The 18476-nt window shown below is 42.0% G+C and overlaps 1 protein-coding gene across 1 annotated transcript in view; it reads left to right on the top strand.

The window, feature by feature from the left end:
- Positions 1-18476, top strand: part of csmd2 (CUB and Sushi multiple domains 2) — a gene marked incomplete at both ends in the record, with an annotated part of 282856 nt that overhangs the window by 198840 nt on the left and 65540 nt on the right. The window contains 5 exons of the mRNA XM_080019861.1: positions 4260-4384; positions 12067-12163; positions 13535-13639; positions 14175-14293; positions 16662-16731. Coding sequence (XP_079875987.1) covers positions 4260-4384; positions 12067-12163; positions 13535-13639; positions 14175-14293; positions 16662-16731 — 516 coding nt within the window. The remainder of the gene's footprint in view (positions 1-4259; positions 4385-12066; positions 12164-13534; positions 13640-14174; positions 14294-16661; positions 16732-18476) is intronic.

Raw genomic sequence — 18476 nt, 5'->3', positions numbered from 1 at the left:
ACTGTCATGTGTGAACAGGGAGTACAGTAGGGGGCTGAGGATGCAGCCCTGGGGGGATCCTGTGTCCAGGGTGAGGGAGCTGGACATGTGCCTCCCCTCCCTAACCACCTTGGGCCAGGCTGTGAGGAAGTCCAGGATCCAGGCACTGAAGCTCCTGAAGCTTGAAAGCCAGTTTGGTGGGGACTATGGTTTTGAATGCTGAACTATAATCGATGAACAGCAATCTCACATAGGCCCCCTTCCGGCCATCCAGGTGCGTGAGCCTGGTGTGCAGTACCTGGGAGACCGTGTCATCCGTGGATCTGTTTTGCCGATCCGCAAACAGCAGCGGGCCCAAGGTGCGGGGTAGGGACGCGCAGATATAATCCTTAATCAGTCTCTCGAAACACTTCATGACCACCGAGGTGAGGGTCACCGAAAGGTAGTCATTCAGGCAGGCAGGAGAGGCCATCTTCCAGACAGGAACGATGGTGGACCTCTTGAAGTAGAGTGGGACCACTGATTCAGCCAGGGAGATGTTGAATATTATAGTGAGCACCAGGGCTAGCTGGTGAGCACAGGTCTTCAGTACTCGTACAGATATACCATCTGGGCCTGCAGCTTTCCTGGTGTTCAAATGCATCAGAGCCCCCCTGATGTCATGCTCTGAGAGTGCACGCTCAACCCCAGTGGTGTAACTCCAATTAGCCGGCAAGCTAGCAGTGTTGTTGCCAGACTCAAACCGTGCATAAAAGTGGCTGGGGAGGGGCTGCTCTAATAGTTCGTACTAGTCTGTAGCCCCTGCCACAAGCGTCTGGTATCCCGTTGCTCCATCTGTAGTTCCACAGTCTCTCTGTACGGCCCTTTAGCATCCTCTACCGCCCTCCGCAGATTGTACGACGCTGCTTTGTAGTTGTACATATTTCTGGATACAAGACCTTCATTGTAAGCGGCCATGTGAGCATTCAGAGTGCAGCGGATCGATTTATCGACCCACTGTTCCTAGTTTGGAAATATCCGAACTTTCTCTGTGGGAATGATGCTGTCTGCTACGAAGCTCATAGCTACTTCCGTGAGCTCGCTGACGTCACTGGAACTTGATTGGACCATGTCCCAGTCAATGTCAGTCAGAGCGTTCTGAAGCGCGGCCTCTGATTGGTCCGACCACCGCTTTACTTCCCTCGTCAACACCCGTTCACGCATGATCAGAGGCTTGTAAACAGAAACCAGCAAAATCGTTGTGTAATCAGATTTCCTGAAAGCAGGGAGCGAGACGGTCTTGTATCCTTTCTTGTAAGGTGTGTAACAGTGGTCCAAAGTTCTATCTCCCTTGGTGGTGCATGTGATGTGTTGGGAGAAATTAGGCAGGACTTTTTTAAGGTTCGCCCTGTTAAAGTCCCCAGTCACCACCACAGCCGCGTTGGGATGTTTTTTTTTTAATCCGCACAACACATCATACAGGTCCGATAGTGCTGTGCCGATGTCTGCTTGTGGTATAATATAAACAGCTGTAATGCTGACTGTCCTGAATTCCCGGGGGAGGTAAAATGGACAGCATGGGATGGTCAGCTGTTCCAGGTTCGGCAAACAGGAGCACGAGAGAGTCCTGAGCGGATAATAAACAATCGGCTGTGTATCATGAGGCAGACGCCTCCACCCTTGGATTTCCCCGACTCCTCCGACCTGTATTTGCGGAAAATGGAGAAGCACTCGGCTAGACGTATGGCATGGTCCGGCACCAGCAGGTTCAGCCATGTCTCCGTCAGGGAGAGGACGCAACAATTTCTCAAATCCCGTTGGAATATAATCCTCGCTCGAAGTTCATCCATCTTGTTCTCAAGAGACTGAACGTTGGCAAGAAGGATGCTTGGCAGAGGTGGACGGTAAGGTTGCATCCTCTTTCAGACCCAAGTGCCGCCTCGTTTACCACGATGCTTTCTCCGTGAGCCTGCCCGTGGAACAGCGGCTCCATTGTTGTTGTTGCTATTGTTGAGAGCGTTGGCATGTAAAATCTCTGGCAGCCACTTTATCCACGGATAAAAAGTCCCAAAGTTGGTCTTTCAGGGAAGTTTTTATATCCACGAGTGCATTGCGGCCGTAGGAGGTCACTGCCGATGCTTTTTTGGCGGACATTGTCATAAAAAACAAGGAAAAAAATACTAAAATGTGCGAAGTCGACACAGAGCATCCGCGCAGGTGGCCGCAAGGGGTGGCGCCACGATCGCGTTCCGATCTTTATAATACAGTGTAGCATTATCTGGAAGAGCAGTCTCTTCGTATGACGCAATGGGTTTTAAAAGCTACGTAACATACAAAAAAGGCTATTGTCCTATATAAAACTAACTGATTTAGGAATCAGTTTGTTTCAGTTCGTTAGCTATGTAGGAATTAGGTTGCCTATTATGTTTGGTTTAGTAACTATTGTGCATAATCTCTGGGTGCGTTGTAAAGGCATTTCACTGCATATATGTATGAAAGTATGTATATTTATGTGATGAATAAACCTCTTGAATCTAGAGAAAAATTCTTAAAAATTATGTGAAACATCATTCAAAGAACTGAACATCAGCATTTTTCTCTCAACCTTTCCCCTCAGCAATTAATAGTTATTTGTTTGTTCATTTGAGTCGTTCCATTGTTCTTTATTTTATTTCGTTGCCACTTTTACACCTAGAATTTTCATAATTTTCTCATAATATTCCATTGTTATATCTTAGTGTAGGACCATGTGTGATTATTAATCACGTAAGTAAATTTCAAGGAAAATGTATTAAATGTGTGTCACTGAGTGTGTCACGGGTCTAAATATAAATAATGAACCCAATGACAATAAATATTGACATAAAACCTTAAAGTCACAACTCATGTTATTATCAAGTCATTCTTATCATTTACCTCTTTGTTGCAAATATGTACAAGATGATAACAGATGATAGTCATCTTTCTCATTAACTGACAGTTTAAGTCACAAATAGATGTTTGCCTGGGGTGTTCTCTTTCTCTCTTTCTTTCCTTCTTTCTTTCTTTCTTTATTTCTATTGCTCTTTCATTCTTTCTTTCTTCTGAGTCTCTTAAGCAACCGCTCCCAGACGGATCTGGGCCACCGTCGACTGTAGCATTGTACTGACCAAATGCAACCATGCAACACACAGGTGGCAAGAAAAGGCTAAGGGGGTTATGCAGGCACAAATACACAAAAAAACACACACACATACACACACACACACACACACACACACACACACACACACACACACACACACACACACACTTAAACACTCTCACTCAGACCCACAGAACATACAGCTGTGGCAGATGCCCCAAAGCTGCCACCAGATGTCAACTCAGCAGTACAAGCTGGATCGACAGCGTTTGAAGGTTGTAAACATCCTCAGAGCGTCTTCCTACTGCATCTGTGTGTGTGTGTGTGCGTGTGTGTGTGTGTGCGTGCGTGCGTGCATGTGTTCGCGCGCTCCAGGTTCACCAACTAGTCGGCTACCACTTGTCGGCCCTGTTGGCAGCAGTCAACTTGTCGTTCACATCATTTTTGTCAATGTCACCAGATTTACAAGAATTACTGTATGAGTAAAATAATTTATTAAAATGTGTATTTATATCTTAATTCAGCTATGTAGTATTTAAAATATCTCCTAATTCATTTTAAAGTGCAGTGTGTAGAATTTAGCGGCATCATCGGTGAGGCTGCAGATCGGAACATGGCGGCCTCCGTGAAAGAGATGCCCTCTCTAGAGCCAGTGTTTGGTTATCTGTTCTGGGCTACTGGAGAAGCATCATGGCGGTGCAACATGGTGACATCCGTGGAAGAGACATTGGCCTCTCAAAAGTCCAGTGTGTGGCTTGTCCGCTCTGGGCTACTGTAGGAACATGGCGATTCAACATGGCATGGAAGTGTTCCCTGCTCCCTAAACGGCTCATTGTAAGATAACGCCAACATGACAATTCTTATTTTTATGGCATAATACACTCAGTAAAACATACTTATGAATATTATATTGTATTTTTATTAAGTCCATTCTGTAAATTATATGCACTGCAACACTGCAAACTACAATTCTGCTGCATCTTTCTAACTTAATAGGTAAAAGATGACTTGTCAAGTACTATTATGAAAAACTTGGCAAATTGTAAAAATCAGTAGTCGTGAAACCACTAGTGTGTGTGTGTGTGTGTGGACTGTTATGGTTTTGTGGCTGGTCCACTGAGTTTCCAAATCTAACCCTACAGTTCCCCTTCCATACCCTTCCTCCTTCTACTTGCAGTGCCCTGTGGAGGGAACCTGACCCAGCGGACAGGCACCATCTTGTCCCCTGGCTTCCCCGAACCCTACCTCAACAGCCTCAATTGCGTCTGGAAGATCACCGTTCCTGAAGGGTCCGGAATCCAGGTTTGCATAACTAGAAATGGAATATTCTCAAATTACGCCTAGGGTGGAAAATTTAGAACGCTAAGAGCATTACTAGAGATGGACCATTCTATATGTTCTAAATGCGGACATTTGGAACACAATATGGCAGAACACAGACCGACAAAATACAGGATATCCACCATATTTTTGTTTAAAGTACTATTACTATTACTATATATCACTATTACATTTCACTGCATATATGTATGAAAGTATGTATATGTATGTGACAAATAAAAATCTTGAATCTTGAATCTTGAATCTTGAGATACGCACTTGGAAATGTTGTAGATTGATTAATTTTTTGGAGAACTTAATAATGTGTAGAGGCTTAGTTAAGTGGAACAAGGAAATGACAGCAGTTTCATGACAACACTGTCATTTAGAACAATAAACACTTTCTCCACACACCAAAACATTACATATGTACATCAATATGTACGATAGAACTTTAAATAGAGTCGGCTTCCCGTTGAGTGTTATACGAGATACGTAAGAGTTTGCCTCGGTTTTCACTCAATTGAGGTGACTTATGAACTGGTTGTTAACAAATGGAGTCATTTCATGGGGTTAAGAAATTGGGTCTTTCTTCCTTCCTTCCTTCCTAAGAACAGGCTGTTAAAGTGGAGCTATTTTTTCGATTTTTTGCCAATTGTAAAATCGCCACGAGTGGCCAAATAAGTTGAAGAAACCTTTCTAGACGGAAAATCCGAGTTTTTTTAATCTCTACAATACGCCCTTTGTTGTTGCAACGGAAGAAGTTGATGACGTTATGAAGCTCGTTGAGGTTGGTGATGCAGATTATGAACAAATAGCAATGGACAAGATTCTCAAGTTTATCTGCAAATGTGCAAATGCAGCTAGGGGCGAAAAGAATATGAAAGAGGCCCCAAACAGGCTCTCAGAGTGTAGCTGGGGTAGGTTCAGGATTAGCCCACATCATAACTCTAAGAACTTTGAAGATATTTGGCATAGGCAGATTCATATATTAAATGAGACACCAATGTTGATATACAAAGACTAATATTATTGACAGACTGTACATTTTGTTGTGTTGTCTGTTACTTTTAAACTCCTAAATAATTCCACTTTTATAAAACATGTATTTTCTTACTGTTAAATAAAAGCCTTTATGCGCTTTTTAAAAACAAAAGATGTGTGTCGATGACGCTGTTCAGCATTCCCGAAAAAACACAAGAACAATGCAGAGATTGCCCCATTCAGCAGGGTGTTAGGGTTAGGGTTAGGGTTAGGGTTAGGGTTTAGGGTTAGGGTTAGGGTTAGGGTTTGGCCATGAAATGAGTAGCCATGTGGCTTTGATGGTCCTCCAACCATTTGCATTCTGGGAGCTGGTTAAAGGAAGCCAAGTGTGGGGAAAACTTTGAGGGTCAGAAACACAGTTTGCCGCACCCTCGTCATTGACAAGCCATAGCTTTAAAAATATTTGCTTATTCAAACAAGTTACACCTTGTTTCCTTCCACCTTGTTGTCTGATTCTCCAATTTCAAATTACGAAAAAAAAAGTCAAAAGCCACCTCATGTATCTAAAGTCTGTGGGTCTCTGAGGTCCCTAAAACATGTTTTGGAATTTTTATTTTTGCTAAAAATACCACTCAGAGTATGCATTCTAGCCATTTTAACATACCTATATACCACCTTATTCCAAAATGGGTTGTTTTTGGTGAGAGGAGCCACCCTCCCGAGGCCTGAGTTCTGTGAGCCAATGGAGTTTGAGCACGTTCCCGGTTCTGTGAGCCAATTCCGTATAAGAATAATACTATATTAACTGCATAACTTTCACTGATTCCACCTTATCAGTCCACCAAAAACGTTGAAAAATAAAAATGTCAACCTGGTGAAGTCCGACACCCCCCACCTGCTGTATCTACACACTACAACTAATAGAAAATAATACCCGTCACCAAAATAAATTAAACACATAAAGAAAGATCGGAAAAAAGCTAGAAAGTCACTCACTCCGGGGAGACCGCGACCCGTGCTTACACTCGCTCATGCCCTCATCCACCAGAGAAAGAGAGAGAGGGTGGGGGGTGAGTGAGGGAGAGGGAGGGGGAGGGGAGAGAGAGGGGGAGGGAAAGATAGAGGCAATTCAAAGCCTTATATGAAATAGATAAGGAAAGAGCATAGAAAAATAAAGGCAATTCAAATGTATAAAATAATCAAAAGTCACAGTGTTTTGAGTGATGTTTGCATGCAGAAGAAAAAAAGTACTATAAATTACACTGTTAATATAATTTATAGTATTATGCCGATAATCAACAAATATTAAAACCTGTTGTTGATATTTGTGACAATGATACAGATTTTAAATTGAACTTCTAAATTGAATTTGTTTAGCTGATTGACAGACCAATGTCTTTGTCGCCTGCTGAAGCACTGTGTGTTTAGAACAGCAGAATTGAGTGTTAAGAACAGCAGGATTGTGTGTTTAGAACAGCAGCATTGAGTGTTTAGAACAGCAGCATTGAGTGTTTAGAACAGCAGGATTGTGTGTTTAGAACAGCAGCATTGAGTGTTTAGAACAGCAGGATTGAGTGTTTAGAACAGCAGGATTGAGTGTTTAGAACAGCAGCATTGAGTGTTTAGGACAGCAGAATTGAGTGTTTGGAACAGCAGAATTGAGTGTTTAGAACAGCAGGATTGAGTGTTTAGAACAGCAGCATTGAGTGTTTAGGACAGCAGAACTGTGGGTTTAGAACAGCAGAACTGTGTGTTTATAACAGCAGCTTTGAGTGTTTAGAACAGCAGGATTATGTGTTTGGAACAGCAGAATTGTCTGTTTAGAACAGCCGCATTGCATGTTTCTAACAGCAGCATTAAGTGTTTAGAACAGCAGCATTGTGTGTTTAGAACAGCAGCATTGTGTGTGGAAGTGGCAGATGTGTTCCCATTCACAGAGACATATGAGTTTCAGGTCCCAGAAGCTGAATAAGAAGCTAGATAATCTGACTCGGTATTACTGAGTCATGTTGGGGGCTATGTATTTTATTTAGTTTGAGCATGATGAGATGGCTAAGTGAAACAAAGTGCATCCAGACAAATGTATTATTAACAGCTAAGTTGTTTAAGAGAGGGACAAACATCGATATCAGATCACTATTGATATCGACAGACACTCAAGTTTGCAGTACCAGAAAGATGATATCGAGCCATCCCTAATAAATACGTCTACGATTAAAACACACTATTTTTATTGGTTTTGTTTGGAGATACACACAGCGGATAGCATCCCACAGCCTACAATCAATCTCCTGGATACTTTTTTTTTTCAAGAAACAAAGCAGTTAAACAATTGGTATTCATACCTCTTTCTTTTAAAAGATTTGTCTGTTGAGTTACTCAGATGGGGGGCGGTTCTAATTCCACTGAAGCCCACTGTGACGTAAGGGTTGGCGGCAAATTTGAACGGCTGGTCAGGACATGTTTTCTGAAACAGACAGCTCACAAATATTGGCAGAGTTGTCTTATTTCAGAGTTTGCAGGTTAGTATGTTAGTAGGTCCATCAGAGACCCAAATGTTTGTGCACAAGCACTGAAAAAGGGAGTTTTGTATAATAGGTCCCCTTTAACCATCTTGTGAGCCATGGTCATTTCATGGGGTCAAGACATGGGGTCTTTCTTTTTTTCTCTTTCCTACTCTCCTTTGTTCGTTCCTTTCTTCCTTCCTTCCTTCCAAGGAACTTGTTGCTTACAAATGAATGTTTTTTCCAGCGTGTTAGCCATGGTCATTTCATGGGGTCAAGACATGGGGTCTTTCTTTTTTTCTCTTTCCTACTCTCCTTTGTCCGTTCCTTCCTTCCTTCCTTCCAAGGAATTTGTTGCTTACAAATGAACATTTGCCCGCGTGTTAGCCATGGTCATTTCATGCGGTTAAGACACCGTCGACGTCAGAAGAAAGACAGAATGACCACAGTCTTTCTTTCTCTCTTCCTTCCTTATTTGAATTTTACACAGTGAAATTGTATACAGAAATAGTTCTCAACTTTGGAAGCACATTTGAATACAAGTTACAAAAAGGAATCTCTGTTAATGTTTTATAAAGCACATATATATACATACATATATGTGTATGTGTATATATATATATGTACACTACTCACAAAAAGTTAGGGATATTTGACTTTTGGGTGAAATTTATGGAAAATGTAAAAAGTTCGCGCTACAGTGATATTATATCATGAAAGTAGGGCATTTAAGTAGAAACGTGCAATGGTGATTTCCTTATCGCAAACAATTTATTGAAACAAAAGCCAACAACAGCGGTGGGTAAACCACAACAAAAAATGTCAATGTCTCAATAACTTGTCATGTGCCCTTGAGCATCAATTACAGCTTGACAACGACGTCTCATGCTGTTCACAAGTTGACTTATTGCCTGCTGAGGCATGGCCCCCCACTCTTCTTGAAGGGCGGCCCTCAGGTCACTGAGGTTCTGGGGCACAGAGTTAGGAGCCTCTACACGGCGACTCAGCTGATCCCATAGGTTTTCTATGGGATTCAGGTCTGGAGAAAGTGCAGGCCACTCCATTTGAGGTACCCCAGTCTCCAGCAGCCGTTCCCTAATGATGCGACCTCCATGAGCTGGAGCATTGTCATCCATGAAGATGACATTAGGCCTGTGTTGTTCATGCAGGGGCACAATGATTGGATTAATGATGTTATTCAGGTAGTATGGCCTTGTCACTGTACCATTCACAAGGTGTAGGGCAGTTCTGTATTGACTAGACACACCTGCCCACACTGTAACACCACCACCACCAAAGGCTCGTCTGGTGACAACAGTGGCTGATGCGTAGCGCTCTCCTTGACGTCTCCAACATCGTTGGCGGCCATCATTTCTGCTCAACGTGAATCGACTTTCATCAGAGAACAGCACTGAGGCCACTGGTCCCTCGTCCAGCGTAAATGCTCCCTGGCCCGTGCAAGACAATGATGCCTGTGCCTGGTGGTGTGGTCAGGTCCCCTTGCAGGTCGTCTATCACGCAGACCACGCTGATGGAAACGGTTTTGAAGGGTCTGACATGACACTTGGGTGCCTCTCACCTCCCTTAAATGTGCCTGGAGTTGAGTGGCATCATCTTCCGGCTCCGCAGGGCACTGTTCACAATGAAGCGGTCATCAGTGTGGGATGTGGCCAAAGGACGTCCACTTCTATGCCTTTCTGTGACTCTTCCAGTCTCTGTATCTCTGTTGCAACCTGTTGATGACACTCTGTGACACTCTAAGCTCAGTGGCCACTTCCCTCTGAGAACATCCTGTTTGAAGCCTCACAATGGTGAGGTACTGTTGATCAGTTGTTAGTTGTCGTCTTGGTCTCATGGTGTCAAAATGTGAACAGCATGATGAAGAGGACTGTTTAAATACCAATTCTAATTGAACCAAGAAATGTATTGGTCGATTCATGGATCAACCACCTGTTGTGAATTTTGCCGTTCAGCTCCTTGTAAGAGAACAGCAAGTTGTGCAAAAACTACTGAAGTATTGAACAGTTGGACATGTGCATTCAAAAGTTTAGAGAAGGTCAAATGAATTTCACCTGTAAAGGTTATAGTGCATTTTAGGTTCATCCTGAAATTTCACCCGAAAGCCGAATATCCCTAACTTTTTGTGAGTAGTGTATATGTGTATGTGTATATATACAGTATATATAGTAATTAATTCAAAAACGTGTTTTTGTAAATTATGTGTTTTGTCATGTATGTCATTGCTGCTGCAGCATTGGAATTTCCCTCTGTGGATTAATAAAGTATCTTTATCTTATCTTATTGATGACAGAAGGATCTATTCATATACAGTACTTACCTGTTCAGGAAAGCTGTGGAATACTCAAAACACACATACAAGGGTCAAATTTTGTTTTGTGAGGGTAAGGACAAATTCATTTTTAATATAGCAAATCACAAATTTTGGTATTGCAAGGTTTCTCAGAAATTTTACTCAACCTCAAGGAAAGTAATAAATATTTGACTATACAGGAGTGCCATTTATTTTTATATTCATTTTTTACTTTGCCATAAATTTGCTTGATTTAGTGTGTGACACTATTAATTCTGTGTGTGTGTGTGTGTGTGTGTGTGTGTGTGTGTGTGTGTGTGTGTGTGTGTGTGTGTGTGTGTGTGTGTGTGTGTGTGTGTGTGTGTGCATATCTGTTTGTGTACACAAGCTCAATCAGAATACCTGGCACACGGGGGTCTCCATGGATCCGTCCGATGAAAAATCAGCGGGCCAGGCCATATAGCCTGGCTGTGACTAATGACCTGAGCACCATCCCTCAGCTATTAGCTTGTCTGCCACGGCTGACCGTCCTTGCATCCTTACAGGTCGGGCGGCAGACATGGGCCCCGAAGTGCATCTACCATGCCGCTTCAGGCACCGACATGGAAGTAACTTATGGAGAATTAGAGCGAGGTTGTAAGAGGGAGAATTTGTCATTGTACTCTCAACGTTTCTTGCCTCCTCCAACTGCCATGATCCGGCTGTCTTGGTGAACCATTCTACCCCTGCACCAAAGATCAATATGTGATCTCCTTAAAACCCAACCCAAAACTCTATTTGAATTGGCTGTTGGCTGATTAGAGGGGTTGATTGAGGGCAGGAGTGAAGGGCGCAGATGGAGAGCTAGGTTGACCGATTCGGGAAGATGACAGGAGACGGAATACCGGGGGAAAAATGACAAATACGACTCTGGCAAATCGCGAAGAGCAGTGATGGCGTGCTCATTTTGCTATCGGCTCTGTTTATTGTGTTCTAAGCATAAATACTTTTGACCTCAATAGAGATAAAAGTCATAATCTTTGAAGATGTGACAGATATTTATTCTTCGGGATGTCTCAAATTTCAAATTTATTGCTGTTTTTTTTTTTTTTAAAGCACCCTTTGGAGTTGATGGGGAGATTAAAGACGCTGGGCAAGAGACAGAATCATAAGAGAGATTTATGAATTTTCTCTCCACGCCAAACTCTGTTGAAGTCATTTGTTCTCGAATCTCTTCTTTTTCTTTTTTGTTGCCCCGAGCTGCCTAAACACAAGAAAGGCAGATAAATTGGAACGTAAAAAAAAATGAATCAAGGCTTTAAAATTTTCCCAGAACCACCTTTTTCTCAATTAAGATGTTTTACTGGGAGGGGAGTACGATAAAAAATTATATTGTATCAAACCAATGGATTGTTGCCAATTCAGAGTGCTGCAACAAAGTCACATGTTCATTTTTCATCGGCCACCGCAGTGACAAAGGAATTTTAAACCATCTTTTTGCTGTTAAACAGTATATTTTTTCTCAGGGAAGTGGCAGACAAAACTCTGTTATAATTTCCATCAATTTTTTACTTATCTATTTGAATATTTATTGCTTTTTCCTCTCTACATGATGTCAGAATAAGTTTATTCCACCAAGTACATTTTAATTTACAAGGAATTTTTTATATATACAAAAATATATAGAATATACAATTTGGAGTAAAAGGCTATGGCAGGGGCTAAGTGGCTAGGATGGCTGTAGGTATAGGTCTAAATCATTACAATGTTATTACATTATTATTGCAAAATTACCATAAACATGACTCATTCCTTAACTTTTTCCAGATTATATTTATATTTTTCACTCATCTGTCTTCTTTTTTTTAAATTTGTCTGCTCCCCAGATCCAAGTGATCAGCTTTGTGACGGAGCAGAACTGGGACTCCTTGGAGGTGTTTGATGGCGGAGACAACACTGACACCATGCTGGGCAGCTTCTCAGGTACCCTGCTTGAGTTCTGATATCGATATTGTGATAAGAGTCTAGATATTGTCTGGGATTATAGTCAAATGTTGTCTAAGGCTGCATGACATTAAAGTAATGACATTTGCTGAAATTCATATACTGTTCTAGTTGTTCTGATAAATGCCCTTGGTCAATATATGCGCAAGTATGCATATGGAATATATATATATACTGTATATCTATACATATATGGTTGTTTCACTTGTGTGTAAATATTTTATGAATGCACCAATATTCATTCTCAAAATATCTTCAAATAATCAATATTGAGGTATTCCTCCAAAAAACTAAATTGCGATTTTGAGATTTTGCCCAGCCCTTGTGTGTGTCCAACTTTGTTTGTTTGTTTGCATCTAAAGACACCAATTTAGTTTTTAGCAAATCATTTTGTATAATTGTGAGCAACTCTGCCCTGTTTGCCGAAAACAAATTATCTTTATCTTATCCGAGTTATCTTTACTTGCCAAAACAACACATGAAATAGAGCACTTAATCGCCTCATCACTTATTTGAGAGAAGGCGGCGACCGGTGAGACAGAATTGAAAAAAAACTGTAATTAACAAAAACAGCCCCCCTGTTTTTGTTAATTACAGTTTTAGGGGGTGCAATTTGGCAAAGGTACCTGGCTTTGCAACAACGCTAAGTGGCACTTCAAGTGTGTGTGAAGGCAGGTGGGGCAGTCTTGGGAAAATAGCCATCTGCACAAAAAACTCTCTGTGTGTATCTTTAAGAAGGTTAGCCCTCTCTCTGCGTAGAGATGAAGCAAAGCATTTGTTTTCAGTCGCTGTGATTCTAGCTCGGGTAGCGAAGACACGGTGATAGCAAATTCGCCTGGAACCGGACCAAAATGAAATGTTAGATGTGGGACCCGAAGCAATGAGATAAGAGCGAGGTGGGGGAAGGGGGGGGGGCGGGGGGGCGCTACCAGGCACACAAATTTGGATGATTGTCATCAAACAACCCATCAGGAGGAGGAATCGGGGAAAGCCGCATAATCGCTTTTCAGAGAGTGTGGCATGATCCAGCTTCTTTGGTATGAAAACAGAAAATGTAATTTAATTTGTCACCAGCTCAGTTCTTCCTACCTTGTAGAAACAATCGCCCCTGCTTTGTTTTATCCTTCACCCCGCGGGAACAGAGTACGTTATGCCTTTCTTTTGCTTCGGTATCCCTCCGTTTTAACACACGATCGCTCATGGTATCTAGCTTACACCCATATGCAGACAACAGCGCTCTTTATTCTATGTTTTTTTTGGTCCATCTGGACGTTTTCCCCATCTCACATGCTGTACCTGTACGGAAGGTAGCGATGCTAAACTGCTAATTGAATCCCTCTCTTCCCAAAGGCACCACGGTCCCCGCTCTGCTCAACAGCACCTCCAACCAGCTCTACCTCCACTTCTTCTCCGACATCAGTGTATCCGCCGCCGGCTTTCGGCTGGAGTACAAAAGTAAGCAAAAATCAGGGTTATGCAATTGCGTAACATGTCTTCTTGTGTATTCCCTAAACCCATGTAGATCACTGAAATGATTGTTTTACACATTTTTTTTTGTTTCTGTTCGGGTTACTTGAATGGTTAGTCTTCGAGTTGCATGATGCAGTACCAAGTGCCAAATGTTATGGTTTTATTATTTATTGGTCATTGGTTATATCTAGGTTTATTTTTCTGGTTTGTTGTTCATTATTAGGTCTATTGTGTGGTATTTTTTCACATTTTTCTGTGTTCTTGTTCATTTTGAGGTTTATTGCATTGCCATTTTATTTTTTCTAGTTTTATTCCCATCACTGTATCTATCTATCTATGCATCATCCATCCATTCATCCATCCATGCATCATCCATCAATCCATCTATCTATCTTTCTTTCTATCTATGAGCCTTCCTGTGTTTGCGATGGATACAGCCTGATAAATGGTTAGCCATATCTTGATACGTCAAAGCATTCTTCCATTTAAATGAATTTGTTCCCCGCCTCCACCCTTCCAGCCGTGTCGCTAACCAGCTGCCCAGAGCCTGTGATCCCGATGAATGGCTTCAAGGTGGGAGAGCGTCTCCAGATGAACAACGTGGTGTCCTTTCAGTGTGAGGCCGGATACACCCTACAGGTAACAACAAATGTAGTCAAATAAAATACATCTAAAAGGAAAATACAATGTGTGCAAACTGCACCCTGAACGCACACGCACGAGCGCGCAAACACACACACACACACACACACACACATTTTTTTTAGATCCACTGCTGTTCTTAAATTATTATATAAATCTTATATTCATATTATTTATATTCCCTCCCTGCACTGTATACATTGCTTAATGGTGGTTGACGGAATTCCTAGTTTATTCTCAAAACAGAGGGGTACTATTTTTGCATGACCACAAATACTATTTTATTGTCTTTTATACTCTTTTGATAATAAAAAGATGGGGATCCCCTTCTCTAGAGTGATGTAAAAGTGACATGAATTCCGAATAGACTGTTCGAACTGAGGTCGCGTTGCAAAAAATCAGACCCAAATGGGGCCCAATTCCAAAATTAAAAGATCAAATTCCATGTGATTTGTGTTGTTCACATTGTCATGAAAAAGAACAGATCTGAGTCACATAATAGAAAAACAGAAAAATCAAAAACCTCGGATTTGGGCCACTTTTGCCTGCAATGTGAACGTAGCCTTTGTGTCAGAGAACACACACAGGGATAAATAGATGAACTTTAAAGCATTGTCAATGACTTGTTTTGACATGTTGGTTATTTATACCTACTAAAATTGGAGAAAAACTATTACAATTATGTTTGGTCTGTTAGTCTAGTTTGGTCTTTAATTTACTGTACTGGCGGCAACTGTCCATCGTGAATGGTCAATTGCATCTAGTGTTCATCAATTGTGCATGAGGCATTATACAGGGTCATTTTGTCTTAATGAACAAGAACCAATAAAACTTGACCATGTTATACCTTGACTCCTAACTGATAATTACAGCCAAAGCACCAGAGGACTTTCTGGAGTCATTGTGAAATTGCTCCAGGGAGGTTTGTTCCCCATCAGGTTCGGTACTCTAAGTGATATTCAGCCACTCCATCTTAATCAACCCCAACATTCTTCCTCATACATTTTCTGGAGTCTCCATGAACCCGGTGCCTACTGAGCACTTATGAGGTTTTCTGTTTTTTTGCCATTCTTGGTGTTTCTGGTGTACGCTTTGTTTATATATATATATATATATATATATATATATATATATATATATATTGGAGAAGTGTCAGCCCCTAAAATACCAAATATAAATATGCTGCATCTCCAGTCTCCCAGAGGTGTCAGCACTAAGCTTTTGATTGATGATGCAAAGCTGTCACAGAAGTGCCGTATATAACCTTGCGCCAGTGCCTGTTGTCTCCTCGATTCCCCTTTAGTGGAGTCTTTGTCGGTCTGGCTGGAGCTGGAACTGTTTTTCTAAATGAACATTGCATTATCTAGACTATATCTACTGTATCTGTCCATCTGCCTATCAATCACTCCGCCTATTGGTCAGTCTGTCTGTTCCTAGCCTGGTTTTCAAAGAAGAAGTTTGCATCAAGTCCAATGTGGAGCTGTGCCTTGAATGTACAATGGCGGCAGTAGCGCTCTTAACTATTATTTTTCTTCAAATGGTGAAATCTTGGGGTCGTTCCCCGAGTTCAACGAGTTCCCTGAGTTCTGGTCCCCAATTTAAGTCATCTGGCATTTGAGCGCAGAAAACCAGGGAATAACCAGAAAAAGGTCTAGTTCCAACAAATGCCTTATTTTTCAAGGATGACCAAAGTTGCATTGACTTCTCAGCTGTCAACAGGTGGGATTTTCTTGAATTCCGAATTCTCTGACTGATCGGTACAACGGAAGACAGCTTTTTTTAGACTATTGGATATTCATGTACCTGCGGAAAGGTCAACCGAGCGGGATCCGACAGCGTGTCCCGAAATTAGAGATTTATTTATTCACATTTAAATCTCTCCGTCCGATGCAGACTGCCGGCCCCATGAGGAGGATCTGAAGAGCCCACTGTGTCTGCTGCCGCCTATTTTTAGCAGCGAGGTTATCAATCTTCCTGCCCCTCCCCTCTCTCTGTCTCTCTGTCTCTCTCTCTCTCTCTCTCTCTCTCTCTCTCTCTCCCTCTCTCTCTCTCTCTCTCTCTGTCTCTCTCTCTCTCTCTCTCTCTCTCTCTCTCTCTCTCTCTCTCTCTCTCTTTCTCTCTGTGGCATTATTTGATATTCTCGATATGCCGTTGCTTTATTATTCCCTCCATCCCCACGGATGCATTTAGCGACATAGTGCACCATAAAAAAGGCAGGTGAAGGTGTGTGGCTAGCGATAGCGAGCGTTCATTGAGTGGGGTGGGAGGAGCAGATGAGTGACAACGAATGCAGCCAATGAATTGAATTTCTGTTTTGTTTCTCCTCTTCTGTCATGTGTGTGTCCTATGTGTGTGTCCTCACCAGGGAAACTCCCACATCTCATGCATGCCGGGACCAGTCCGCCGATGGAACTATCCGCCTCCCCTGTGTATAGGTAAAATAATCCCCCCTTCTCTCCACTTTCCAACACAGAGGTACTCAAGTTCAGAGGCCAAGAGGGCAACAACTTATCATTAACTTATTTACACAGTTTTTCACTATATTTACAGCTGCTGTTTAATCGATTTATCTCGATTTGAGTTAAAAATAGATTTTGCAGGTTAACAAGTTGTCTTGCCAAACTTGTTTAATGAAAACTAATGGCATGACGAAGGAAATGAACCACTGACAGCTGACTCTCCTACGGTTTTGCCTACAACCAGTGATTTTTATTTTTTATTTTTATAAAATGTATTAAAAAAAAAACCACACATTGGTTTGCCATGTATATCTGCCATTTTTAACTAGTGATTGCAATCCGCAAGATTTTTTTGTAGCCAACAAATCTTTTAAATTACTCCAGCAAAAGGGTGGGAATGAGACTCTCCAAGAATCTAATCTGAAAATATTGTCAAACCTTTCAGCACTGTGGAAAATTCCTTCTCATTAACTATTTGTTGTCATTTGGAGTGGCACAAAATTAAAGTTGCACTGCCTAATTCCCACCTGACATTTGATGACGATGAAAATACTTTTGCATTCATAAGCAGATATGTCGGGGACCACAAAATAAAGCGGGCCACCTGTTGAGTAAGTGGGCATTATCCGCGTTTTCTTCCGTTCCCTCCGCCTCGTCCTCCTTTGGTGGTCCACCTTCTCTGCCCACGGTCTCCGCGGTAACAAGCCTATTGATCATTCCACACACACCATACGCAGGTGTGTGTGTCTGTGGACAAGGTCCCTGCAGACCGACCAACCACCACTTGCCCTTCATAGAAAATATGGAAACGTGTGCACGTCATTCTGTGTGTGTGTGTGTGTGTGTGTGTGTGTGTGTGTGTGTGTTTGTTTGTGTGTGTGTGTGTATGTGTGTGTTCTACACACGAGAACCTCTGATATGATTCAAGGTCTCTGCCGCCTCCTGCTTTAATGGCCATGTTGCGAAGCTGCAGCGTCGCCCACCGCCTCCTCCGTTCCTTGTCTTTGATTCCTTGCATGGAGCTCCCACAGAAGCTCAGACGAACAGGTCCCACTTATTTGAACGACCTACCATCACCTAATTAGTTCGATCTCGCCAGCGTGATTGGTCGGGGGTCCGCAGGAGAGATTCATGGTGTTTGCAGGCATCAGCAGTTTTGTGATTACCCCGAGGCTTCTTTCTGCTAGCACGGATAACATTTAACCCCCATTGCTTATTCCTAGATAGATTCCCAACCCTACGGCAGCCTCCGTGCTCCTCCTTCTGAGACTTACCAAGCCTGTCGCATTCATATTAATCATCCTTTTTTTTTCTCCTTTATTTGACTTTTTTACCTTTTACTCAACATATTTTTCCACTAATTCCAATGATTCATTGTCCTATATTAGTTTTAAACTATCACTCTTTGGTTTTCCATTAAATTTTGGGAACCCTTCTCTCACCACATTTTTTTTCCACCTCTTCCACCTCTTTCTATCTCTTGCACCATTTAATTATTTTGGTCCAAAAATGCGTTAAATCCATCAGTGTTAAAGACGAAAGGAGAAGAAGCTAAGGAAAAAAATGAGGCTGGCAGAGTGGGATATCTCTCTTGCCACCTTGAAAAATGTGGCAAGAAGAGAGTCAAAGTGCTTCAATGTTCCTTTAATATTCTTAAGAGGTGAATGACCCATTTTCTTTTCTTTTTCTGTTCTTTTTTGCAAGAAATACCTCCTTCTGGT

Source organism: Zeus faber (assembly GCF_960531495.2).
Source record: "Zeus faber genome assembly, chromosome: 1".
In the NCBI taxonomy this organism is placed as follows: Eukaryota; Metazoa; Chordata; class Actinopteri; order Zeiformes; family Zeidae; genus Zeus; species Zeus faber.
The sequence above is the reverse complement of the archived record's forward strand: the minus strand, read 5'-3'. Positions and strand labels throughout refer to the sequence as shown.